At 41.6% G+C, this 24,069-nt stretch overlaps 3 protein-coding genes and 1 long non-coding RNA gene across 12 annotated transcripts in view; 2 read left to right on the top strand and 2 right to left on the bottom strand.

Moving 5' to 3' along the window:
• heatr5b (HEAT repeat containing 5B) overlaps positions 1–6,472 on the top strand; it is a 33,985-nt gene extending 27,513 nt beyond the window's left edge. For 4 of the 6 annotated variants that reach the window (XM_087278684.1, XM_087278685.1, XM_087278686.1 and 1 more), the window contains exons 34-36: positions 1,555–1,694; positions 3,142–3,355; positions 3,986–6,472. In XM_087278684.1, the coding sequence (XP_087134810.1) occupies positions 1,555–1,694; positions 3,142–3,355; positions 3,986–4,293 (662 nt within the window). In that variant the 3' untranslated portion in view covers positions 4,294–6,472. The remainder of the gene's footprint in view (positions 1–1,554; positions 1,695–3,141; positions 3,356–3,985) is intronic. The other 2 variants (XR_015505541.1, XR_015505540.1) reach the window with 2 other exon arrangements.
• The window catches only part of nrxn1b (neurexin 1b), a gene marked incomplete at its 5' end in the record, with an annotated part of 604,334 nt that overhangs the window by 378,940 nt on the left and 201,325 nt on the right, over positions 1–24,069 (bottom strand).
• LOC147840953 (uncharacterized) lies at positions 4,888–8,005 on the bottom strand. The gene is made up of 2 exons (XR_015505549.1): positions 6,447–8,005; positions 4,888–6,396 (listed from the first exon to the last, which is right to left on the bottom strand). It is a non-coding gene; the product is annotated as an uncharacterized LOC147840953 (long non-coding RNA).
• On the top strand, positions 8,369–23,817 carry efemp1 (EGF-like fibulin extracellular matrix protein 1). Of its 4 annotated transcripts, none has more exons than XM_087278722.1 (11): positions 8,369–8,623; positions 11,058–11,137; positions 12,817–12,855; positions 13,179–13,332; positions 14,968–15,090; positions 15,412–15,531; positions 19,686–19,805; positions 20,202–20,321; positions 20,857–20,983; positions 21,406–21,598; positions 21,947–23,817. In XM_087278722.1, the coding sequence occupies exons 1-11, from the start codon at positions 8,449–8,451 to the stop codon at positions 22,106–22,108; spliced, it is 1,413 nt and encodes a 470-aa protein (XP_087134848.1). In that variant the 5' UTR covers positions 8,369–8,448; the 3' UTR covers positions 22,109–23,817. The 4 variants fall into 4 exon arrangements, with proteins under 4 accessions (XP_087134848.1, XP_087134847.1, XP_087134849.1 ...); XM_087278721.1 differs by having other exon boundaries at positions 12,817–12,865; positions 13,090–13,332; XM_087278723.1 differs by having other exon boundaries at positions 8,389–8,623; positions 11,041–11,137; positions 12,817–12,865; positions 13,090–13,332.

Below are 24,069 nucleotides of genomic sequence, written 5' to 3'. Positions count from 1 at the left end.
AACAAGACAAAAATCTAAGCAAGAAAAGCATTTTTTGCAGTGTAATCATGAATCATACTCATGAACATCATTAATCAAGATACAACAAAACTGCATAAAAGGCTTATAATGCGACATAAGGATGAGTATTACGTGAATAAAAGACAGATAATGAAGCCGCAAGCGATTTGATATAAGCATATACAACCTCAGAGACGTGCCATCATTTTGCTCTTCAAGCACTGGGGAGCCTGTTGCAGTCACGATAGAAAACCAGCACGTGTGTCCGAGAATGCCAGGCGATGTGCACTCATCCCACAGCTGAGCTTCCAGTGTTACAGCAGGAAAGCCTCACCTTTATAGTCAACATTTGGGTGCTGGCCAAAGGTCGTGCTATTAGGCTGTCAGGCCCACCTTCTCTCTCAGCGAGGTGCACATTATTTCTGATTGCAAAGCACAAATTTAATGTTTGTAGAGTCAGCATGATGATCCAGAGTCAATATTCCACCTCCTGCAGTTTTAGAAAGTTAACCTTAAGGTCATCAGAGCCTTCTCTGGTCATTTGGTCATGCTTGAGGGTCAATATTTTACCTCCTGAAAATTAGAGAAAGGTGTGAAGTTAACCTTAGGGTCATGAGACCTGTCTCTGGTCATTAAGGCTGCTTTCACACCTGTGAATGGATTCAGTTGTTCTGAAACAGAGATTACAATTGTTACAGTGTTGCTCTTTGCTCTTGGAGCGGTTCGCTTTCACACGGCAAAGTTTCTAATCGGACCAAAAGAGCTAAAACAAGTCCCGTGCGAGTAAACTCTCCTCTCATTGGTCAGAGTGTCAGGGTTTATTTTGCAGCGTCCCGCTCAGCTGTCAGGAGAGGTGGTGGTTTGGTGGTGTTTGACAGGGTGTGCGCGTGACGTGTCTGAGGAGAGACACGGTGGGGAGGGGTGAGAAGGGTGCGCGACGATGCCTATTTGAGGACCGGGAGGGAGACGCGAGATTACCGGGAGATCATCACTCGTTTGCGGGCATCCGGAGACTCGCGAAACTTCCCGCCCTACTCATAATTCTCTCTTCATATAGCCGTTAGCCTATTACATATCCATAAACACTGTGATATAACCGCGCTCGGATCGGATCGCTTTCTCACTGCAATCAAACCGCTCCAGGGTTCGTTTCAATCGAGCCGAGACCACCTCATTCAAGCGATCTCGGAGCGATTACTTTGGCGCGGAACAGAACGCGATTGCCCTGTTCACATATGCCAAACGAACCGCGCTAACTGGGCAAATGAGACCAAACAAAAGTGTAGGTGTGAAAGCACTCTAAGTGGTCCAATGAAAATAACAGATGTGAAATAATGCAAAAGCAATCACATGCTAAGTGAACAGTTTATCTGAGAAACACTGCTACTGTCAGTTCTTCTGCTTTGAGTGTGTGTTCAGTGTCAGAATGTCTGTCTTTGTTTTGATCTGTAGCTCCGCCCACTGTCAGTTTAGCCAATTATATTTAATCCCCCAGGTTGCCAGATGGTGCAGAACGGCGTATTTAATCTCTCTCTCTCTCTCTGTGTGGTGCAGACTCAGTAGATGAGGTCAGTTTTCTGGCCGCCATCACCCTGTTCCTGCTGTCGGCCAGTGGTGACCTGATGAGTGTGTGTGTCCTGCAGAAGGGCTGCATCGAGCGCTTCACACACGCTCTCAACTCTGCTGACCCCTGGGTGAGCCGTGCTTCATTCACACACCTCCTTCTGTCATTTCACTATTCAAGATAAACTAAAACTGAATGAAACAAGAACCGGTCCTGATCAACTCACTCAGATTAAATAATACTTCAGTAGCGCTGCACAGACATCAAAACACTGCACTCACACTCAAATTCTGGATGGAAACTAAAGGCGTGTCAAGGTTGTAATAGTTAACGAAAATGAAAACTAAAATTTAAAAACTTTGTCGTTAACTTGAATAAAAATAAATATGAGAGTTTTTGAATAAACCAGACCTGACTGAAACTGTATTGTGTTCAACTAACATTATAGCTAAAACCTTCTTTGTTTTCATCTTTGTAAATGTATTTTAATACATGAGCATTAGTAATGCCATTGGCCAGATCAAGCCGGTCCTCCTCCAGTCATCCTCACGGTTGCTCCCGCGACAAAAACAACGAGTGGACATGACAGCAGCACGCTGACAGCATTAAATACTTAAACTGATTACTTTAACATATTTGTGCCCAATAATGGGTTTATTTCTGTATTATACGTCGTTCTTTAATCAGATCTTCTAAGTGAACCAGTTGAATTAGTTTACCAAATCAAACAATCATTTGAAATCGATTTGCATCTCCGGTCAGCACTCTCATCCACAAAGACTTACTTTTGAACAGCCTGATCCCCCCTCTGACTGAAAATAAACCAATATATACTGAGTTATTCAGTTATTAGAACAGTACAATCAGATTTGAGAAGTGGTGAACTGATAATACTGCGCATGCATGATTCAGTCAACCGAACACAAACAGCACATGACAGCCTGCTGCGACTGAACTAAACCAGAGCAACTGCAGCGCTGGTAAACCGAGGGCTTAATGAGAGGATCTGGCCAAACGGAAGTTTAATTCATCACAGAAAACCGTAATGGAGTTTAAATAAGTGAATCCTGCTTCAGTTGGGCTGTAAAACATAATAGTGAGACTATTTTCAGCTCATGGTGATGTTTACTGACTGAAATTAGGATTGCTGACTGCATATTTCTGACATGTTGAGTCCTAAGAAGGGAGGATCGTCAGATAAGATCTGGTTCACGTTTTGAGTTTGAGGATGGGTAGATGGTAGATGATGGTGTTCATGTGTCCTCTGAATACATTTAATAAAATGTGTGGTTGATATTTTATTATACAACATTTATTCTGATGATTTTGAATCTTGCACCTCACAAATATTCTCATTTACAACAATAAAAAACTAAAACTAACGCTGAATAGAATAAAAACTAAACTAAAACTAAGCCATTTCAAAATATATAAAGGAATAAAACTAGCGAGTCTGCCTCTATAAACTGATTAAAACTGCCTGAATATGAAAACAAAAAGTCAAAACCAAACAAAAACTAAAACTATTATAACCTTGGTGTGTGTGTGTGTGTGTGTGTGTGTGTGTGTGTGTGCAGACTCAGGCGCGCTGCTGTCAGCTGCTGCTCTCCATCCTCCAGCAGCCGTCCCGCAGTCTCTCCGTCCCCTTCATCCACACGCTGGCGCCGCTGCTGGTGGAGCAGCTGAAGAGTGTGGAGCGCCGGCGTGTGTGTAACGCTGCGGAGCTGCAGGCCGTGCAGGAGCGGGTCCGCGTGATGGAGACACTCGTGAACATGGCGGAGGAACACAACCGTGAGCAACATTACACAGATCCATCACACAGAGATGACGCAGAAACACTTTGATTGACATTCTGGGAAAGGGGGAAAGTCCCGCCCACTAGTCTCCATCTCATTAGCATGTCCAGCAGGCCTGAGTGAGAAGCAGCCGTCTGTCCATTAGCCATTAGAGTGTTTGAGCTGCTGAAGATGATGTCAGCATAGACTAAGAGGATTATAGATGTGGAGGTGATGATGAACAGAGACAGGAGACATATAGACTGACAGAAGCATCAACACACACTCACACTGAAGCACACACACACCTGACCTGCACTCACAACACACACACACTGCTGTTTCACATCTGTCTGTAGCTCCGCCCTCTTCTGAAAAGAGCACAATCTCATTTGCATTTAAAGCGACGGTCACCAAACACCACAGTTAGGATCAAAGCCTGAAAGGGTCAGTTTCAGAGAGCTGGAGGACATGATCTGTGTGCTGTTCTCAGCTCAAACTCACACACACACACACACACACACTCTAGAGAGACAGCAGAGACGCATTTACAGCTTGTGAGAAGATGCAGAATAGGTCACCTTTAAAAAGGCAGCATTATAATAATGTGTGTCTGTGTGTGTGTGTGTGTGTGTGTGTGTCGCAGGTGTTCAGCTGTTGGCTCTGCTGGTCCCCACGCTGGTCTCTTATCTGCTAGATGACTCCAGCTTCAGCTCCTCCTCCAGCAGCTCTAAAGGTCTGCATGATTTCGCCCTCCAGAGCCTGATGCACACCGGCCCGCTTTACCCCGCCGCCTTCAAGACCGTGATCGGAGCCGCTCCGGAGCTCAAGACCCGTCTGGAGGCGGCCATCAGGTCCAAACAAGCCCACAGCAGAGCCAAGAGCACCGCCAGACAAACCCTGCCCGCTGCACCCGCCGCGCCAACCATCAAACTCAAGACCAGCTTCTTCTAGATGGAGAGAAACACTGAGATTACAGCTGGGTCACACTCAGAATAATGCTTCTTTAGTCTAGTTTCTAGTCCAAATGTCTACAAACTCTGATATCAAGTAGTATTTTCTAGACGAGCACAATAATATAGTGTTGCTTTCAGCAATGATGAGTCAAAATGAGGAGGGTTTCCCTTAAAACAAGCAGAATAATCTGACAATGGGGTGAGCAGAATAATTTAGTTTTTCCTTTTGACATAAGGTTATTTAATTTACCCCATTGGCAGATTATTTAGCTTATTTTAAAGCTATATAAGATCTTTTTCACTCTATTATTTCTGAAAATAGAACAATACTTTTTTATTTGTCTAGAAAATGCTTCTTGATTGAAGAATTCTTTGGTATTTTGACTAGAAATTAAACAAAAGCTCTTAAGGAAAGCCTTTTTTGTAGTGTAGCTCCCTCAGAAATTGAATATCTGCCATTGATTCCTCTCCCTCATGTAGTTTCGATCCTTTAAGCCTTTGGTTCATCTTCAGGACTCAAATGCAGACATTTTAGATGAGATCCTGGAGCTCTCTCCTCCTCCATAGACAGCACTGTGTCTCGAGAGACTCTTCATGCATCTTCAGTGGTACTTTCATAATGTTATGAAGCTATTAGTGTAGTTTTATCCACAAACACCCCAGAAAATAATGACTGTACTCGGCACTCTCTCCTCTTCAGCAGCAGGTAAGCGTGTTTGTATGCTGATGTATGTTAATTGTGTCTATACACTGCTTATATTTGTCTTGTTTCTAATGCAATTATCTAAGAACTCTTAAATCAAGAAGCATTGTCTAGATAAGTGCAATATTAAGCAAGTTTTTTCTTAAAATAAGCAAAATGATCTGAAAATGGGGGAAGAAATAAAAGAATATTATTTGAAAGTGAACGCTAGATTATTCTGTTTACCCCATTGACAGATTATTTTGCTTGTTTTAAGAAAAAACAAAACAAAATTTTGACTCATTATTTCATGTTGTGCTTTTCTAGAAAACGCTTCTTGATTTAAGAGTTTTTAGATATTTGGATGAGAAACAGGACTAAACTCTAAATAGAAAAGCATTTTTTGTGATGTGTGATATCCTGCTTTAAATAAATAAAGTGGGATTAAAAGTCTTCTGTGTGGACATCTGCAGACATGTTTAAATTATATAAACTTAATATTATTTAATCCTATAATAGTATGTAGATGTTATTTAATATTATAGTGATATGTCTATAATATTGGCATATTATAAAGTTACATGTCGCAACACATAATCACGTGACCCATAAGACAAGAGAACAAATTGTTTAGAGCACAGATGTTGTGTTGTAGCTTGATATGATCACAGCTGAACACTGAAGACTCACTGAATGATTATCAATGCTCTCGGTCTTTGAGCATCTCAGGAGCCGTGCTGTCTATGGAGGATGAGAGAGCTCCAGGATTTCATCTAAAATATCCTCATTTGTGTCTTAGAGGATGTCTCAGAGGATTGAAGCAGCATGAAGATGAGGGATTAATGACAGAATCTTCCTTCATGTGGGAACTGACCCTTTAAGAGCATCACTGGGTTGGACTTCTGAAATGCACTTTAAACAGGTCCCAGTGACGAAGGTGTTTTAAAGCTGGTGAAATGATAAATGGACGCTGACCTGAATATTTCCTCAATCCCGTCTGTTTCTTTTTTTAAACCATGCTGGTGTATTTTTGTATTCTCTTTCTGTCTGATTGTAATTGAAGGCTTGTTATCGTATTTATCACTCTGCTGATCGTCGTTTTAAAACTGCTGAGTCTGTAAAGGGGACAGTTCACCCAAAAAAGACTCACGATTGACATTAAAGTTTCCTTTTTTCTGTTAAACACAACAGAAGATACTTTGAAGAATGCTGATAAGCGCTAATCTAATATTGGTGTGCTTTTTTACAGACTATGAAAGTCAATGGTTACAGGTTTCCAACATTTTTCTAAGTATCTTCTTTTGTGAATAGTGTATAAATGATGACATGTTTGTGTGAACTGTCTCTTTTAAATGTGGTCTGTGAGTGTGTTATGTGTGTTTTAGTTGCTCAAGCAGCTTTATGGTGTTGTTTTGACATCTCGTTTGAGCTTTTAATAACTGGATTGTATATTTGGCTGTCATTCGAACAGAATAAATGGATTATATGACTGTTGGATTTGATGTCTGTCTTTCATCAAACACACAAAGTGCCGATCAGTATTTTAATAACCCTTTTAATATAACCCACGCCCGTGTTGGTGTGGGTTTCCTCCGGGTGCTCCGGTTTCCCCCACAGTCCAAACACATGCGCTATAGGGGAACTGATCAACTAAATTGGACGTAGTGTATGAGTGTGTGTGTGAATGGGTGTTTCCCAGTACTGGGTTGCAGCTGGAAGGGTATCCACTGTGTAAAACATGCTGGAATAGTTGGTGGTTGCTGATATTTGCACTTTGTTTGCAGTGCTGTCGTTAATAACCAGTTTTGATGATGGATGTATAATGAGGATGTTCTCATGTCACACTTCTTAATAGTGCACTAACTCATGTACACTCCGACATCAGGAGCTGATTGAGACGCAGCCCAGTTCTCACGTCCACATTTCCATCATGTCCTGTTGATCTGCTGGAGTGTGTGAACGCTCATCAGCCGAGCTGCTGCGTTTCCTCTCTTTCCTGCTATTGTGTGTCTGATTGTGCTCATTATTGATTACATGTTGGATTCGCTGCCTGTTTTGTGGATTGTTCTCAGGAGTGTTGACCCAGTCTGAACTCCAGATTCATCTATGACTGAATTAATGTGACAGTTTAACTAACAAGTGCTAAAGAGACAAATAGAAACAAATAACTAACAAATGTCACTGCAACTCACATACTGTACAGATGAAGACAAGATTATTCACCCACAAATTTCCCGAATACTGCTGAACAGATTGAGGAGTTGTTCACAGTGTTTCCTCTAATATCGGTTCTTCTGGAGAAAGTCTTATTTGTTTTATTTGAGCTAGAATAAAAGCAGTTTTTAATAGTGTTAAAGCCATGTTAAGGTCAATATTATTCACCCCTTCAGCAATATTAGTGTTGATTGTCTCCAGAATAAACCACTGTTATACAATGACTTGCCTAATTACCCTAACTTTACCCTAATTACCCTAGTGAAGCCTTTACATGTCACTGTAAGCTGAACACTAGTGTCTTGAAGAATATCTAGTCTAATATTATGTGCTGTCATCATGGAGAAGAGGAAATAAATCAGTTATTAGAGATGAGTTATTCACACTGTTATGATTAGAAATGTGCTGAAAGATAATCCCTGTTTAACAGAAATTGATGGAAAAACTCTGACTTCATTTGTATTTTGGGTTGGGACCAGTCACAATGGTAAAGGATCCAAGTCAGTTTTTTTTTAATTAAAACAAAGTGGTATTCCAGGTGCTAACAAACAAAGCATGATTCATTAAAAACACGAGCCAAAACTTGAAAAAAACATTACATTTAGTTTGTGTGAAGGTGTCTTCTGAACTCTTGTGCGCACCCGTGAATTGTACTCGAGTCCCAGTCTGGGGTACGGCTCATGCGAACTCTGGTCCGGTTCACCGGTCTAAGTTGATCAATCTGGAAGATGACCAGCTAAAACCAGCTGGACCAGCCTAGCCAGGCTGGGAGACCAGTCAAAACCAGCTATGTCCAGCTTAAACCAGGCGGGTCAAGCTGGTTTTAGCTGGCCATTTTCCAGCCTGATCAGCTAAAACCAGGCTGGAAATGGCCAAAACCCCTCTAAAACCAGGCCAGTTGACCAGCTAAAACCAACCAACCAGCTTAGATGGGTTAAACTGTTTTCCTGTCAGTAGTTGGCAGTAAACAGTCAAAACAAGTTTTTATAAGTACATTATAGCTAAATAATGAGATTTTTTTAGATACCAGCATTTCAACCACTAAACAATTATAAATGTTTGCTAAATTGTTCGTAACCTGTCTATATATGTCCCTTCATGTTAAGAATACATTCAGAAATGGCGGATTCTTAGATACAAGTCTGGCGTTTGACGATTTGGGTCACGTGATTCAAATTTCCCGCCGTCAGAACTTCCACTGAGGCCGCTGCATGGATTAAAATTAACACAATTAATTGATCGTTTATTATTTAAACAATGATTTGCAGTTGTATTAATAGTTTATGTAATCCGAGAGCCTTCCTCCAGCAGCGAGAAACAACCTGCTCACATTCCCGAACACACACACATACACACACACACACACACACAGCTTCATCCGATCAGCAGCTCCTCCACACACACACACCGCCGCAGATCTTCAGCACAGCAGGTATCGTCATTTAGAATAATAACCTTCAGTAAAGTCGGATTGATGAGCTTTGAGTGTGTTTTGAGTAGATTAGAAACAGAAACGGTCAGAAAGCTTGCTCATCTGCATGATCTATTACAGCTGCTTTTAAAGCTTCTGTCATTTCGTTTAAAAGCTGTTTAGTTTAGTTTAATGACTGTTCATTGTCTTGAATGTGTGGTACATTTTGACCCTGAGTAAAACTGACGTTCATTTTCAGGATACAAACAACATTTATTACAATATCTGATTTGTCATGCACAAAAGAAAGACAGATATAATTCATCATCAGTGTTGGGACAAAAGTGATGTATTATAATATAAAATCACCTTTTAAAGTAGCTAAATGTGTTGCTTTAAAGGAAAGTGAACTAGCTTACAGTAAGTGTAATGCTATTTTTGCATTTAAAAAAATAAGATTTATTAGAAGATTGTAATATATTACTTTTGATATATATTTGTATTAATAATAAAGTAATAATATACTTTTAGTATGTATTTGCATTGTTTACCCAACACGGTTTAAAGTTAATACTGTAGTAATTGTAAAGTGTATTATATTGAATATATCTGCAGGTCGTTGTTAATGAACGCTCCAGCATACTGTAGTGTTGACTATAGTGACGTGATCGACTGTAATAAATGCTGTTGTATACTTTGGTTTTACTACAGTAAACTGTGTTGTATTGTAGTGTAATGTACCCTATAGCTGTAGAAAACTACAGTACAGAGTCATTTGTTTACATTAGTTCAGTTTTGTTACCTTAGCAACTGTAGAATCACCACAACAGATCAATTACTGTAGTTGTCGTGTTACCATAGCAACTGTAAAATCACAACAGATCAACTACTGTAGTTATTGTGTTACCATAGCAACTGTAGAATCACCACAACAGATCAATTACGATAGTTGTTGTGTTACCATAGCAACTGTAGAATCACCACAACAGATCAATTACTGTAGTTGTCGTGTTACCATAGCAACTGTAAAATCACAACAGATCAACTACTGTAGTTATTGTGTTACCATAACAACTGTAGAATCACCACAACGGATCAGTCAGTGTAGTTGTCGTGTTACCATAGCAACTGTAGAATCACCACAACAGATCAATTACGATAGTTGTTGTGTTACCATAGCAACTGTAGAATCACCACAACAGATCAATTACTATAATTGTTGTGTTACCATAGCAACTGTAGAATCACCACAATGGATCAATTACTATAGTTGTTGTGTTGCCATGACGACTGTAGAATCTGCCATACTTTAGTATGGTTCAAAAACTCTGCAGTGTTCACTATATATTTCTGTAGTAGGCTAAATTCTGTAATGTATGTGTAAATATATGTAAATCTAAACTCCTTCTCTTCCCTCTGATGTTCAGATTCAGAATGCAGTGTTTACACACCATCACTTTAAACTAATATGTGAATTTTGTTAAATGTGGTTCCCAATATTTTGTTGTTTTTGATTTCTTGGCTGTTTTTGTATGGTTATTACATTTTATATGGAGTCAGCTGAAGTCAATTATTTATTAAACATCTCTGAAGTGTGGTTTAACAGAGAAAGAACATTTCAATAGAAATTCTTAGATATTGCTTGACGCTAATAGCAGGTTTGCAGGGCTTAATTTGTCATCAATTAATTTAATAATTTTACTGATCCCCCTACTTAACCGCTCTCCTCTCCCATCAGCTATTCGCTTTCACTTTTTTCCACAACTCCCCAACCCTCTTCACTTTCGTCCGTGACAACCAACTCACCCCAGTCCTAGCAGGCCCCCCCTTCAACTTTCGTGCATGACACCTCTACATCCTCGGGTAACATGCCGGATGCGTTACCCCGGGACCTCACAATTCACAAATTAAGCCCTGCAGGTTTGGCATGCTGTCCCGGAAGAGAACCCTGAGCTCGGAGGTAATTGAGCACAGGACTCCCGCCTTGTCAATAAGCATCTAAAGGGGCTCCAAGATAAGGTAGGTCTCAAGAGCTCCCCCTGGTAAAGGAGGAAAAGGAGGAGATGGGGTGGAAGGGGGGATTCTTCCACAATGAAGTTAAAGCAGTAGAGCAAAATTGGTCTGTTTATTGCAGTCTTGAATCAATCTGATTGGATTATTACTGATAACTGATGAGAGACCAGCCGCGATCAATCATATTACATGAGAAATATTTTTAAAAGAACTGAAATAATGATGACTTCAGCTGTCTGTAAAGTGCTTTCACATGCTGCTTCTAAAGTCGTTATATAAAATAAAGTGGATTATTATTATTATGATTATGGTAGTTGTTTCTGCTCTGGTGCAGAAGTATGCTGGAGCTGTGCCAATGACAGCAGGATGAAGTGTTTCCACATGTTCTCAGTGATGTAACTACAGGTGTGAGGTGTTGTTTACAGCTCTTTAACTCCTGCAGAGATGTGGACCGTCAGCCTGATGATGGCAGCGCTGGCCTGTGTGCTTTCTCAAGAAGCCGAGGAGTCTGTGTCCTACACGGTAAGAACATCCACACACATCCCTGTACTGCTTACTGAGTGTCAGGACTAACTGGCTGTTGAGTCATTAGAGTGTAGTGCACATGATGCGAAGCGGAGGCTGTTATACAGATGTGCTTTATTCTATTACTAGATATTGAAGTTTAAAGACTTGAGAAAGCCATCTTATTAGCATTTGGCAGCATGTTTTTAGCATTAAATAGCATGTCACCAGCATCGGTTCAGCATGAATTGTCATGTTGCTAGAATAAATTTAGCATATTTTTAGTATGGATTAGCATGTTAGCATGTTTCTTGCATGAATTAGCATGTTGTTAGCATAAGTCTAGCATGAGTTTACATGTTGAGAGGATGACTTTAGCATGTTGTTAGCAGGTTGCTAGTATGAGTTAGCATGTTTTTGTCATTATTCCATTATGGATTAGCATGCCATTGCCTTGTTTCTACTAAGAACTAATATGTTTCCAGTATGAATTAGCATGTTAACATGTTTCTAGTATAAATGAGCATGTTAGCATGTTTCTGTTGGTAGCATGACTTTAGCGTAAATTAGCATGTTGGTAGCAGGTTCTTAGTATGAATTAGCATGTTGTTAGCATGTTTTGCGTATGATTCATCATAATGTAACATGATTATTGTATGAATTTGCATGATGGTAGCATGAATTAGCATGTTGCTAGCATGATTCTAGTATCTTTTACCATGTAGCTACCATGTTTCTGCTAAGAATTAGTGGGTTATTAGCATGTTGATGGCATGTTTCTGGTATGAATTACTGAATTACTACTTGCCATGTTATTAGTAAATTTCTAGAATGAATTATTGTGTTGTTAGCATGTATCTTGTATAAATAAGCATGTTGGTGGCATAACTTTAGCATGATTTAGCATGTTGTTAGCCTCAATTACGTGTTGTTAGCATGTTTCTAGCACAAATTAGCATGTTGTTTGGGTGATTCTAACATGAGTTAACATGTTGGGAGCAGGACTTTAGCATGAATGAACATGTTGTTAGCATGTTTCTAGTATGAATTAACATGTTGTTAGCATCTTTCTAAAATGAATTAGCATGTTAACATGTTCCTAGTATAAATAAGCATAAGCAATAAATATTCTAGCATTAAATAACATGTTGCTAGCATCAGTTTAGCATGAATTGTCATGTTGCTAGAATTATTTTAGCATGTTTCTAGTATGGATTAGCATGTTTCTAGCAAGAATAAACATGTTGTTAGCAGGCTTCTAGTTTGAATAAGCATGTTGCTAGCATGATTCTAGTATGTATTAGCATGTTGCTACCTTGTTTCTTATAGGAATTGGTGGTTTATTAGCATGTTGATGGCATTTTTCTGGTATGAATAAACATGTTGTTAGCATGTGTCTAATAAGAATTAGCATGTTAGTATGATTCTAATATGAATAAACATGTTGGTAGCATATATTTAACATGACTTACCAAGTTGTTAATAAGTTTGTAGTATGAATTAGCATGTTGTTAGCATGTTTTTAGCATGGATTAGCATTCTGTTGTGTTCTTATGCGTTTCTGACTGTTGTAGCTGAAATAACTCTAATCATTCAGTGGAGGGATATGAAGCTGTAATGCGCTCTACACCTGAAGTCATTTTAATAGAGAGCTCATGTTTCTCATGCTGTGTTTTATGTTTTCATTGTGTTTTCAGAGATGCACTGAAGGCTATGAGTATGATCCTTTTAAAGAGGTATGCACAGGTAATACAATAACTGATCATCTCATGTTGTCTCTATTGCTTTTAATAGCCAACAGTTGTTTCCATGAGTCTGAGAAACTGATCATAATGCTTAAAGCTCACCCAAAACTGCACATCTGTATGATAATAATTGTGAAAATCACTATAAATAATATAATAAAATGATAAATTTGATTTGAATTGAATTGCCTCTTTAATGCCAGTCGTCTGCATGTTTTCCCACAGATATTGACGAGTGTGTCCTCGTGTCTGATGCCTGTAAAGCGGGCATGAAGTGTATAAACCACTACGGCGGATACCTCTGCCTCCCGCAGAACGCTCAGATCTTCATTAATAAGGAAAATGAAGCATCGCAGAGTTCAGACTCTGTTCCTCAAACACACACAGAGACAAACCACAGATCTGCAGCCAACGGAGGCTCCCAGTGCTCTGCTGGATTCACACGCGACCAACACAACTACTGCCACGGTACATTTATTTTAGGAAACTTAGGAGATGATAATAACAGAGTTGAGGATAACAGAGTTTAGGAAAACAGAGTTGAAGATAACGGAGTTGACGGTAACGGAGTTGACGCTAACGGAGTTAACGGTAACAGAGTTGACGATAACAGGTTGAGGATAACGGAGTTGACGATAACAGAGTTGACGATAACGGAGTTAACGGTAACAGAGTTGACGATAACAGGTTGAAGATAACGGAGTTGACAGTAACGGAGTTGACGCTAACGGAGTTAACGGTAACAGAGTTGACGATAACAGGTTGAGGATAACGGAGTTAACGGTAACAGAGTTGACGATAACAGGTTGAGGATAACGGAGTTGACGATAACAGAGTTGACGCTAACGGAGTTAACGGTAACAGAGTTGACGATAACAGGTTGAGGATAACGGAGTTGACGATAACAGAGTTGACGATAACGGAGTTAACGGTAACAGAGTTGACGATAACAGGTTGAGGATAACGGAGTTGACGATAACAGAGTTGACGATAACGGAGTTGATGGTAACAGAGTTGACAAAAACAATGCTGACAAAAATGGAGTTGAGGATAACAGAGTTGGGGATAACAGTTGATGGTAACGGAGTTGACAGTAACAGTTGACGGTAACAGAGTTAACAGTAACAGTTGACAGTAACGGAGTTGACAGTAACAATTGACGGTAACGGAGTTGACAGTAATGGAGTTGCCAGTAACAATTTACAGTAACGTAGTTGACAGTAATGGAGTTGACAGTAACAGTTGACGGTAACGGAGTTGACAGTAACAATTGACGGTAACGGAGTTGACAGTAACAGAGTTGATAGTAACAGTTGACGGTAACGGAGTTGACAGTAACAGTTGAAGGTAACGGAGTTGACAGTAACAGTTGAAGGTAACGGAGTTGACAGTAACAGTTGAAGGTAACGGAGTTGACAGTAACAGTTGAAGGTAACGGAGTTGACAGTAACAGTTGAAGGTAACGGAGTTGACAGTAACAGTTGAAGGTAACGGAGTTGACAGTAACAGTTGAAGGTAACGGAGTTGACAGTAACAGTTGAAGGTAACGGAGTTGACAGTAACAGTTGAAGGTAACGGAGTTGACAGTAACAGTTGAAGGTAACGGAGTTGACAGTAACAGTTGAAGGTAACGGAGTTGACAGTAACAGTTGAAGGTAACGGAGTTGACAGTAACAGTTGAAGGTAACGGAGTTGACAGTAACAGTTGAAGGTAACGGAGTTGACAGTAACAGTTGAAGGTAATGGAGTTGACAGTAACAGTTGAAGGTAACGGAGTTGACAGTAACAGTTGAAGGTAATGGAGTTGACAGTAACACTTGACGGTAACAGAGTTAACAGTAACAGTTGACAGTAACGGAGTTGACAGTAACAGAGTTGATAGTAACAGTTGACAGTAACAGAGTTGATAGTAACAGTTGACGGTAACGGAGTTGACAGTAACAGAGTTGACTGCAGATTGTTTGGTTTGAAGGTGGAAATTAGCCATAGACTTTGGGGGAAGAGGACACAATATACAGTCTGTATAATTAATCTATAAATATGAATATTCAATGTGTGTGTGTGTGTGTGTGTGTTTGTGTGTGTGTGTGCGTGTGTGTCCAGATGTGGATGAATGCTCTCAGGGTCTGCACACCTGCGGTTCAGACCAGATCTGCTACAACAGCAGAGGCTCCTACAGCTGTCAGTGTCAGCCTGGATACCAGAGACACGGAGAGCAGTGTGTGGGTGAGTCCCGCACCGCAGCCCCAGTGTTGGGGGAAACTCATTACAAGTTACGCAGGTTGCATAATAATATGACGTTTCTAAGTAACAAGTAAAGTAATGCATTACTGTAATGAAGTAGCTTTTCTAAAATAAGCGGCTGAATTAAACTGAACATGGTCACGTAAAACCCCACACTGATGAGGGAATGCAGGAACAGCTGAACAAGAAAAAACATACTTTCATTATCCAACTACATCTGTCTCATTTGCTGACACTGTGTGTGTGTGTGTGTATGTGTATGTGTATGTGTATGTGTGTGTGTGTGTGTGAACTTCTTTGCAGACAGAAACGAGTGTCTACTGTCCCACTACTGCATGCACAGGTGTGTGAACACCGCCGGCTCCTACTACTGTGAGTGTAATGATGGATATCAGCTCGCCAGCAACAACCACAGCTGTGTGGGTGAGTCCAAGGCCTGTGTGTGTGTCTGTGTGTGTGTGTGTGTGTGTATATAGAGTCCTCTTCACTATACTGGGGCATTAGGACACAGACCACAGGTTGAGCGCCCCCTGCTGGCCTCACTAACACCACTGCCAGCAGCAGCCAAGTGTTCCCATGTGATCTCTCATCCAGACACTGACCAGGCTCAGCCCAGCTCAGCTTCAGTGAGTGAGCGCTCTTGGGCTGCAGGGTGATGAGGCTGTGGCGATGTAAATGTAATTTAATGCTTCTTTTACGTTCTGAGACCCACTTTATATCAGATATCACTCAGCCAGTGGAGATGACAGATTTTTAAAGAAAACAGACCCTAAACGTGTCGATTTTGTAATGGCATACAGTTCATCGAAAGTCCCTGACCCAGGTTACTTACAAATTAAAAGTCCTTCTGCATATTCCCTATGGAAGATACTGTCTTCTTTTGTGTTCAACAGATGAAAGAAACTCAAACATGTTTGTGAAAAGTGAAGGAGTGAATCAGTAATGACAGAACATTTACGTCCGGCAGAACTGTGTCTTAATGTGTGTTCTAAGAGTCTTGAAAATATTAATTTCTGTGTGAACTGACCCTTTAAGGAAATGCTGGAGTTCTTCTGTGATCAGGCCAACATTAGACCGCTGTGAGTGCTGTCGAAGAATCAGTATTAAGGAACGCAGAAAAGCTCCACTTTAAACAGATTTAACAATAGACGTGTGTTATCGTCACTGCAGCATTATTGAGCTGAAGCAGATATGAGTACTGTAATGGAGAAGAAGCAGAGTCTCTCAGATTAGCTTGACTTATAGTCGTGCCAAGAATTTGCCTTCAGATCGCTCACAGAGGAATTTAAAACATCTCATGGTGCATTTTTCACAAGGAGAACAATCAGTTTGGAGGAGTTCGGGTTTAATGGAGCAGGCGACGGAAGGGAATCTTTCATAAGTGACTCGACACCGCACAGTATGCTTCCTTATTTAGAGTTTGTGTGGTGTTTCTGGTGCAAATAACTAAAACATTTTAAATCAAGAAGCATTTATGGACAAGTAAAAAATATAGTCTTCATTCATTCATTCATTTATTCATTCATTCATTTTCTTTCCGGCTTAGTCCCTTTATTAATCCAGATTCGCCACAGCAGAATGAACCGCCAACTTATCCAGCACGTTTTTACACAGCGGATGCCCTTCCAGCCGCAAGAGTTTTTCAAATAAATCTGACAACAGGGTGAGCAGAATAATGTTGTGAAAATAATAATAACCTGCTTCCCTCATTGTCTGATTCTTTTGCTTGTTTCAATGAAAAACTCTCCTCATTTTGACTCTTTATCAATGAAAACAGACTATATATTGTGCTCGTCTAGAAAATGCTGACTGATTGAGGAATTCTCAGTTATTTGGTCTAGAAATGAGACAGAAGGAGCAGTGTTTCTGCAGTGCAGTTGCTCAGCTGTTCTGAGTTGCTTAACTTCTGAATCAACACTTGAAGACCTTTTCCATTAAAGTGCTTCATTTTGATCAACAGCGTGATGATGATGATGATGATGATGATGATGAGGAGGAATTCCTCAGTGAGGAAAGGTTTCCTGCAGAAGCATTTAATGTGGAAATAAAGCACTTAATGGAAACTGGAGAATCCAGTGATAAGAGCAGCAGAGGAGCTCTGAGCATGTGGACGGGGCTGCAGGTCTGTGTGCGGGAGGAGGGAGATTGTGAACTGTCTGCAACAACAGAGCAAGTGTAGTTTTTACAGTCGACACTGTACAGCGCATGCATGCTGTTTCCAACTATGGGCAAACTCCAAACTCATAATCTCTTCACGGATGCTGATATATTACACTCGTCTGTTGTGCATTTCAGATGAAGTTTAAATAATGAAATGTGCAAGAATCATAAGAGATGTCAAACTGATCACGTTTTAATTCTCTAATTCGTTCTGTACGGTGGGGGATATCAATCTATTAGGGTGGAGTGATCAGTCCTTTAGGGTGGAGCGATTAGTCCTTTAGGATGGAGCGATTAGTCCTTTAGGGTGGAGCTATCAGTCCTTTAGGGTGGAGCGATCAGTCCTTTAGGGTGGGGCTATCAGTCCTTTAGGGTGGAGCAATTAGTTCTTTAGGGTGGAGCGATCAGTCCTTTAAGGTGGAGCTATCAGTCCTTTAGGGTGGAGCGATCAGTCCTTTAGGGTGGAGCTATCAGTCCTTTAGGGTGGAGCGATCAGTCCTTTAGGGTGGAGCTATCAGTCCTTTAGGGTGGAGCGATCAGTCCTTTAGGGTGGAGCTATCAGTCCTTTAGGGTGGAGCGATCAGTTCTTTAGGGTGGAGCTATCAGTCCTTTAGGGTGGAGCGATCAGTTCTTTAGGGCGGAGCTATCAGTCCTTTAGGGTGGAGCGATCAGTCCTTTAGGGTGGAGCGATCAGTTCTTTAGGGTGGAGCTATCAGTCCTTTAGGGTGGAGCGATCAGTTCTTTAGGGCGGAGCTATCAGTCCTTTAGGGTGGAGCGATCAGTTCTTTAGGGTGGAGCTATCAGTCCTTTAGGGTGGAGCGATCAGTTCTTTAGGGTGGAGCGATCAGTCCTTTAGGGTGGAGCGATCAGTTCTTTAGGGTGGAGCGATCAGTCCTTTAGGGTGGAGCGATCAGTTCTTTAGGGTGGAGCTATCAGTCCTTTAGGGTGGAGCGATCAGTTCTTTAGGGTGGAGCGATCAGTCCTTTAGGGTGGAGCGATCAGTTCTTTAGGGTGGAGCTATCAGTTCTTTAGGGTGGAGCTATCAGTCCTTTAGGGTGGAGCGATCAGTTCTTTAGGGTGGAGCGATCATTCCTTTAGGGTGGAGCGATCAGTTCTTTAGGGTGGAGCTATCAGTTCTTTAGGGTGGAGCTATCAGTCCTTTAGGGTGGAGCGATCAGTTCTTTAGGGCGGAGCTATCAGTCCTTTAGGGTGGAGCGATCAGTTCTTTAGGGTGGAGCGATCAGTCCTTTAGGGTGGAGCGATCAGTTCTTTAGGGTGGAGCAATCAGTCCTTTAGGGTGGGGCTATCAATCATTTAGGGCGGGGCTATCAATCATTTGGGGTGAGGCTATCTGTCCTTTAGTGCCCCTTAGGTTGATGTTATCAATCCTGTTGGGAAGAGCTTATTAGTCCTTTTGGATGGGGCTATTAGCCTTTTGGGCGGAGCTATCCATCAATTAGGCTGGGGCTATCAATCTTTTAGGGCGGGGCTATCAGTCCTTTAGGGCGGGGCTATCAATCATTTGGGGTGGGGCTATCTGTCCTTTACTGCCCTTCAGGTTGATGTTATCAGTCGTGTAGAGCAGAGCTATTAGTCCTTTTGAGCAGGGCTATCAGCGTTTTGAAGCAGAGCTATTCATCAATTAGGGTGGGGCTATCAATCTTTTAGGGCGGGTTTATCATTAATTTAAGGTGGGGCTTTCAGTTTTTAGGGCGGGGCTATCTTTTAGGGTGGAGCTATTAGTCTATAGGGTGGGACTATCAGTCCTTTAAGGCAGGGTTATCAATCATTTAGGGTGGGGCTAAATATCAGTCGTATTGGGCCGGGCTATTATTTAGAGTGAGGCTATCTGTCCTTTAGTGATCTTTAAGTTGATGCTATCAATCTTGTTGGGCAGAGCTATTAGTCATTTAAGGTGGGGCTATTAGCCATTTAGGGAGGGGCTATCAATCTTTTAGGGTGGGGCTATCAGTCCTTTAGGGTGGAGCTCTCAGTCCTTTAGGGTGGGGCTGTAAGTTCTTCAGGTGGTGGCTATTTCCTTTAGGGTGGGGCTATCAGTCCTTTAGGGTGTGGTCATCCGTCCATGTCTTGTTTTTTGCCAAACATTTGTCCATTTGTCAGTCTTGTTGTCTTAGATACGCCCATCTTCCAATGATCCAATCAGTTCCCAAAGGACAAAATCATGCACTGCTCTATATTTTATTTCTCATTTCAGGAGCGCTTCAAGTGGATGTACGTCTCGATATGGGCAAAAAATGACAGTCTTAACTTACAGTCTCACCTTTCCTTGGCAACTTTAGGCAGTTAATATTACCATTTTACCCATGCAGAAACATCCTGCAGATTGTGAGCATGAGCAGATGACCTGCACACAGATGGAAAGTGTAAAAGTGTGTGTGTGTGTGTGTGTGTTTCAGATGTGAACGAGTGTGAAGTGTCTCAGCCGTGTCAGCATCAGTGCTTTAACCTGCTGGGCTCCTTCATCTGCCAGTGTGAGCAGGGTTATGAACTGGGCCCGGATGCTGTCTCCTGTGTGGGTCAGTGCTGACTCTGTGTGGGTCAGGCTATCTTCATCCACAGCTTCATAGCAGACAGCAAACTGACATCAAGCATGACATACAAAACACATCAGAACTACTAATCAATTTAATACCAAAACCTTCAGGTCCATTTAACATCCACACACAGATCTCCTTTAGACCACTGAACATTATAATGTAAGATTTATACACTTACACTGCATTTACTTTATACAATGCATGTTAACTACCTTAATGTCAAACCAACAACCAATTCACTTCTAAAATGGGCATCAAAAACATGTCAAAATGATGATAGTACAGTCCTTGTTCATTTACATCAAGCTGTTCAATAGTTTTCTGTTTGTACAGAGGCTCAGTGTTGTGTGTGTCTGCCCTGTTGTGTGTGTTCAGATATCGACGAGTGCTCGTTCTCCAGCTACATGTGCCAGTACGCGTGTGTGAACAGCGAGGGTGGATACTCCTGCACCTGCCCAGACGGATATCAGATACACAGAACAAGAATGTGTCAAGGTATCGGCCTCCTCCTTCATGAAATACAGCGCTCTCTCCATCCACACCCAGAGATTCCAGCCAGGAATTCTCAAACACATCACATGCTCATCATGGAAACAACGCAGAGCTCAAACCCTGCCACTGGAGCTGTTCCTGTGTGTTGCAGCTTTAATAATCGATCAATATTAACGTTTAAACAAGCATTGTGCGTACTGTTTACTTAGATTTTTCTCTTGTTACTAGTCCGAATATCTGAAGATTCTTAAATCAAGAAGCTAAACAGGCAGAACATATTGTTTTGATTTAAGAAATTATGAGTCAAAATTAAGTAATTAAGGTATGGGAAACACCCATACACACTCATTCACACACTCTCATGCACTACGGCCAGTGTAGTTGATCAGTTCCCCTATAGCGCATGTGTTTGGACTGTGGGGGAAACCGGAGCACCTGGAGGAAACCCACGCCAACACGGGGAGAACATGCAAACTCCACACAGAAACACCAACTGACCCAGCCGGGACTCAAACCACTCTTCCGTCTTCTGTCACAGACATCAACGAGTGTGAAACCGCAGCTCACGAGTGCCGGGAAGACGAGATGTGCTGGAATTATTACGGAGGTCATCGATGTTACCCACGAAACCCGTGTCTGGAGCCGTATGTGCGGACCTCAGAGAAGTAAGAGTGCAGATAAAAGCCCTCTTTTATTAGATTATTTACAGATAATGACTAGATAATTATTGAAATCAATGGGTATAAATAATGATCAAAACAGCTCAGGTGTCCAGTGTAGTTTCAGTATCTTTGTGCTTCCTCCTTTGAAAATGCTGGTAAAATAATTAGTGTTGTTTTTATCCGGTTATACTAACTGCGGTCGCTCAATCCGCTGTTTGATTAGAGAGATTACATGAGCTGGATTCACTGGTCAGAAACACTGAGGACACCTGCTGGATACAAAAGGGAATTGCAGACAGAAACAGCAGAAGCTACAAATAAGCAGATTATTATTATTGCTCGCTGTTGTGGACACAAATATAAGTTCTATTAGAGTTAAATTGCTGGATGTGAACAGGTCTTAACGCTGCCGCTTTCATCCGCAGTCGTTGTTCGTGTCAGTCGGCAGCAGCGTGTCGAGGCCTGCCGCAGTCCATCGTCTACAAATACATGAACATGCATTCAGAGCGCAGCGTGCCAGCAGACATCTTCCAGATACAGGCCACAAACATCTTCTCCAGCGCACACTACACCTTCAGAATCAAAGACGGCAATGACGGAGGACAGTTCTTCCTCAGGGTGAGCAACATCTACTCTCTGAATCTCTCTTTATGTGCTGCAGTCCACCAGAGATCACTGTTCACACGCTGTGTTCAGTCTTCATCTTATTATCTGTACTATTAAAAGGAAATTAATAATGTTTCTAGATGTTTATGGTATCAGTATGTTAGTCTTTATGGTCATCTATGACCTAGTGTCTCCAAGACAGTGACAACATGTGCATTTAGAAGATATAAACCTGTTTTTTTGGCAATTCTTCTTTTGTCGTCTCTTCATACTTCAGTTTCTTGTTATATCATCTGACCAATCAAATCCTCTCTAGTGTCTGACATGCCCCACCCCTTCTTCTCATTGGCTGTGCATTAGCGCTTCAGCAGTGCCGGGGCGATGCTAGTCTTGACTCAGTCTCTGGAGGGTCCGCAGGAGCTGATCGTGGATCTGGAGATGATCACTCAACACTCGCTCATGAACTACCGCTCCAGCTCTTTACTGCGGCTCACCATCATTGTGGGACCTTTCCCTTTCTAAGCCCAGTTTATACTCCTGTGTCGATGATTGCTGTTATCCTCGTACCCGACGCCATGCAAGCATTTATACTTCTGCGTTCTGTCTGTTGCAGTAACACTCCTGAAACACTAGTAGGCAGTGTGGTTTTAAAACAAACGCAATGCAAACGCATCCATCCGGAACTCCTCCTTAGGACTCAACACTTTGCACCACCAGTTTCAGCCCCCCATCCGCCCGCCCCCCCCACGGCCAATCACAGATCCTGCACTCTGCATATTCACAGCATGTTGATACATTTTCTGAGAGGTGCATGTCAGAGTACAGTGAAGGATGCCTAACCTACTGCCTGCACTCCACACAGAAGTAGAAACTGGCCTTTAAACTGGCCATGAAACTGATTTTTTGGATTTTTTTCCATATTGTGGCATACATTCACCTGAAACGATCCTGAAATGAGAAAAAAATGTAGTCCAAGCTTTTAACTGGACCTAATTGGATTGTTGGAAGATGGGCAATGCTAACAAAATGTAGGAATACAAATGGACGAAAGTAGGGCAGAAACACTACATGCCCTCATAGCCCTGCCCTAAAGAACTGATAGCTCCGCCCTAAAGAACTGATAGCGCCGCCTTAAAGGACTGATAGCTCCATCCTAAAGGACCAATAGCCCCGCCCTAAAAAACTGATAGCCCAGGTCTAAAGGCACTAATAGCCACGCCCTAATGGACTGATAGCCGTCCTAAGGAATCGATAGCCCTACCCTAAAGGCACTAATAACCACGCCCTAAATGACTGATAGCTTTACCCTAAAGGACTGATAGCTCCACCCTAAATTACTGATAGCCTAGCCCCAAAGGCACTGATAGCCCTGCCCATAAGGACTGATAGTCCCACCCTAGAGGACTGATAGCCCCACCCTAGAGGACTGATAGCTCCGCCCTAAAGGACTGATAGCCCTGTCCTAAAGGCACTAATAGCCACGCCTTAAAGGACTGATAGCCCCCCTTAAAGGACTGATAGCCCCGCCCCAAAGGACTGATAGCCGTCCTAGAGAATCGATAGCTCCACCCTAAAGGACTGATAGCCTCATCCTAAAGGATGGATAGCCCCGCCCCAAAAGACTGACAGCTCCATCCTAATAGACCCACTCTAAAGGACTGTTAACCTGACCCAAAGGGAGCTAGGGTGCTGATTGAAACGCATCTAAGGAAAAGCCTGAGGGAGAGCACACGTTAAACACTTGATTGTTGTGCAGAAGTAGTAAAGTTATGCAGCGCCCCCTTGTGTACCAAAACATTTCTGTTTTGCATTAAGCACCATCTAATGTCCGAGTGACCTCATATAATGGAGTTATTTTAGGGATCTTAAATAAAAGGGATCTGTCCGACATTACCAGGTGACTGCAGACTGACAGCTCTATTACGCTCAGCATTAATATCTCAATGAACAGAGGATCTCTGACCCGATGAGTCCAGTACTGGTGTTGAATGTAGAGTTTATTTTGCACTGATGACCTGAAAATCCCCTGACTCTGGCTTTGCATCTGCTCATAACTGCAATAAATCAAACACAGATATCCTATAATGTGAACAATAATCCTGTTATCAAATGTTTTATATTAAAGAAGTAGAATATACGTGATTGTTGACCATTAATATTTGTACTCTCAACCAGAACAGTTAACAATAAAGGGGAACACGTGTAATGCGTGCTTTCATTCTGTAACATCAGAGATCTTTATTATTCATTTAACGCACTGCAGAAATGCTTATTTAGTGTTGTCTTGATTATTAAGCTTGTCTTATAGAAAAACCCACTTATTTTGGACATTATTTCTGAAAAGAAATCTACATCATTTACTTGTCTAGAAAACACTTCTTGATTTAAGAGTTTTTAGATATTTGGACTAGAAACCAGGCTTACGCATTTTTGCAGTTAATATAAAGATTGCGCTGACTAAATGATATTTAAATGACATTTTG

This window comes from Danio rerio, chromosome 13, assembly GCF_052040795.2.
Source record: "Danio rerio strain M-AB ecotype USA chromosome 13, GRCz13ab, whole genome shotgun sequence".
Lineage (NCBI taxonomy): Eukaryota > Metazoa > Chordata > Actinopteri > Cypriniformes > Danionidae > Danio > Danio rerio.
This window is presented reverse-complemented; position numbering and strand designations above follow the sequence as displayed.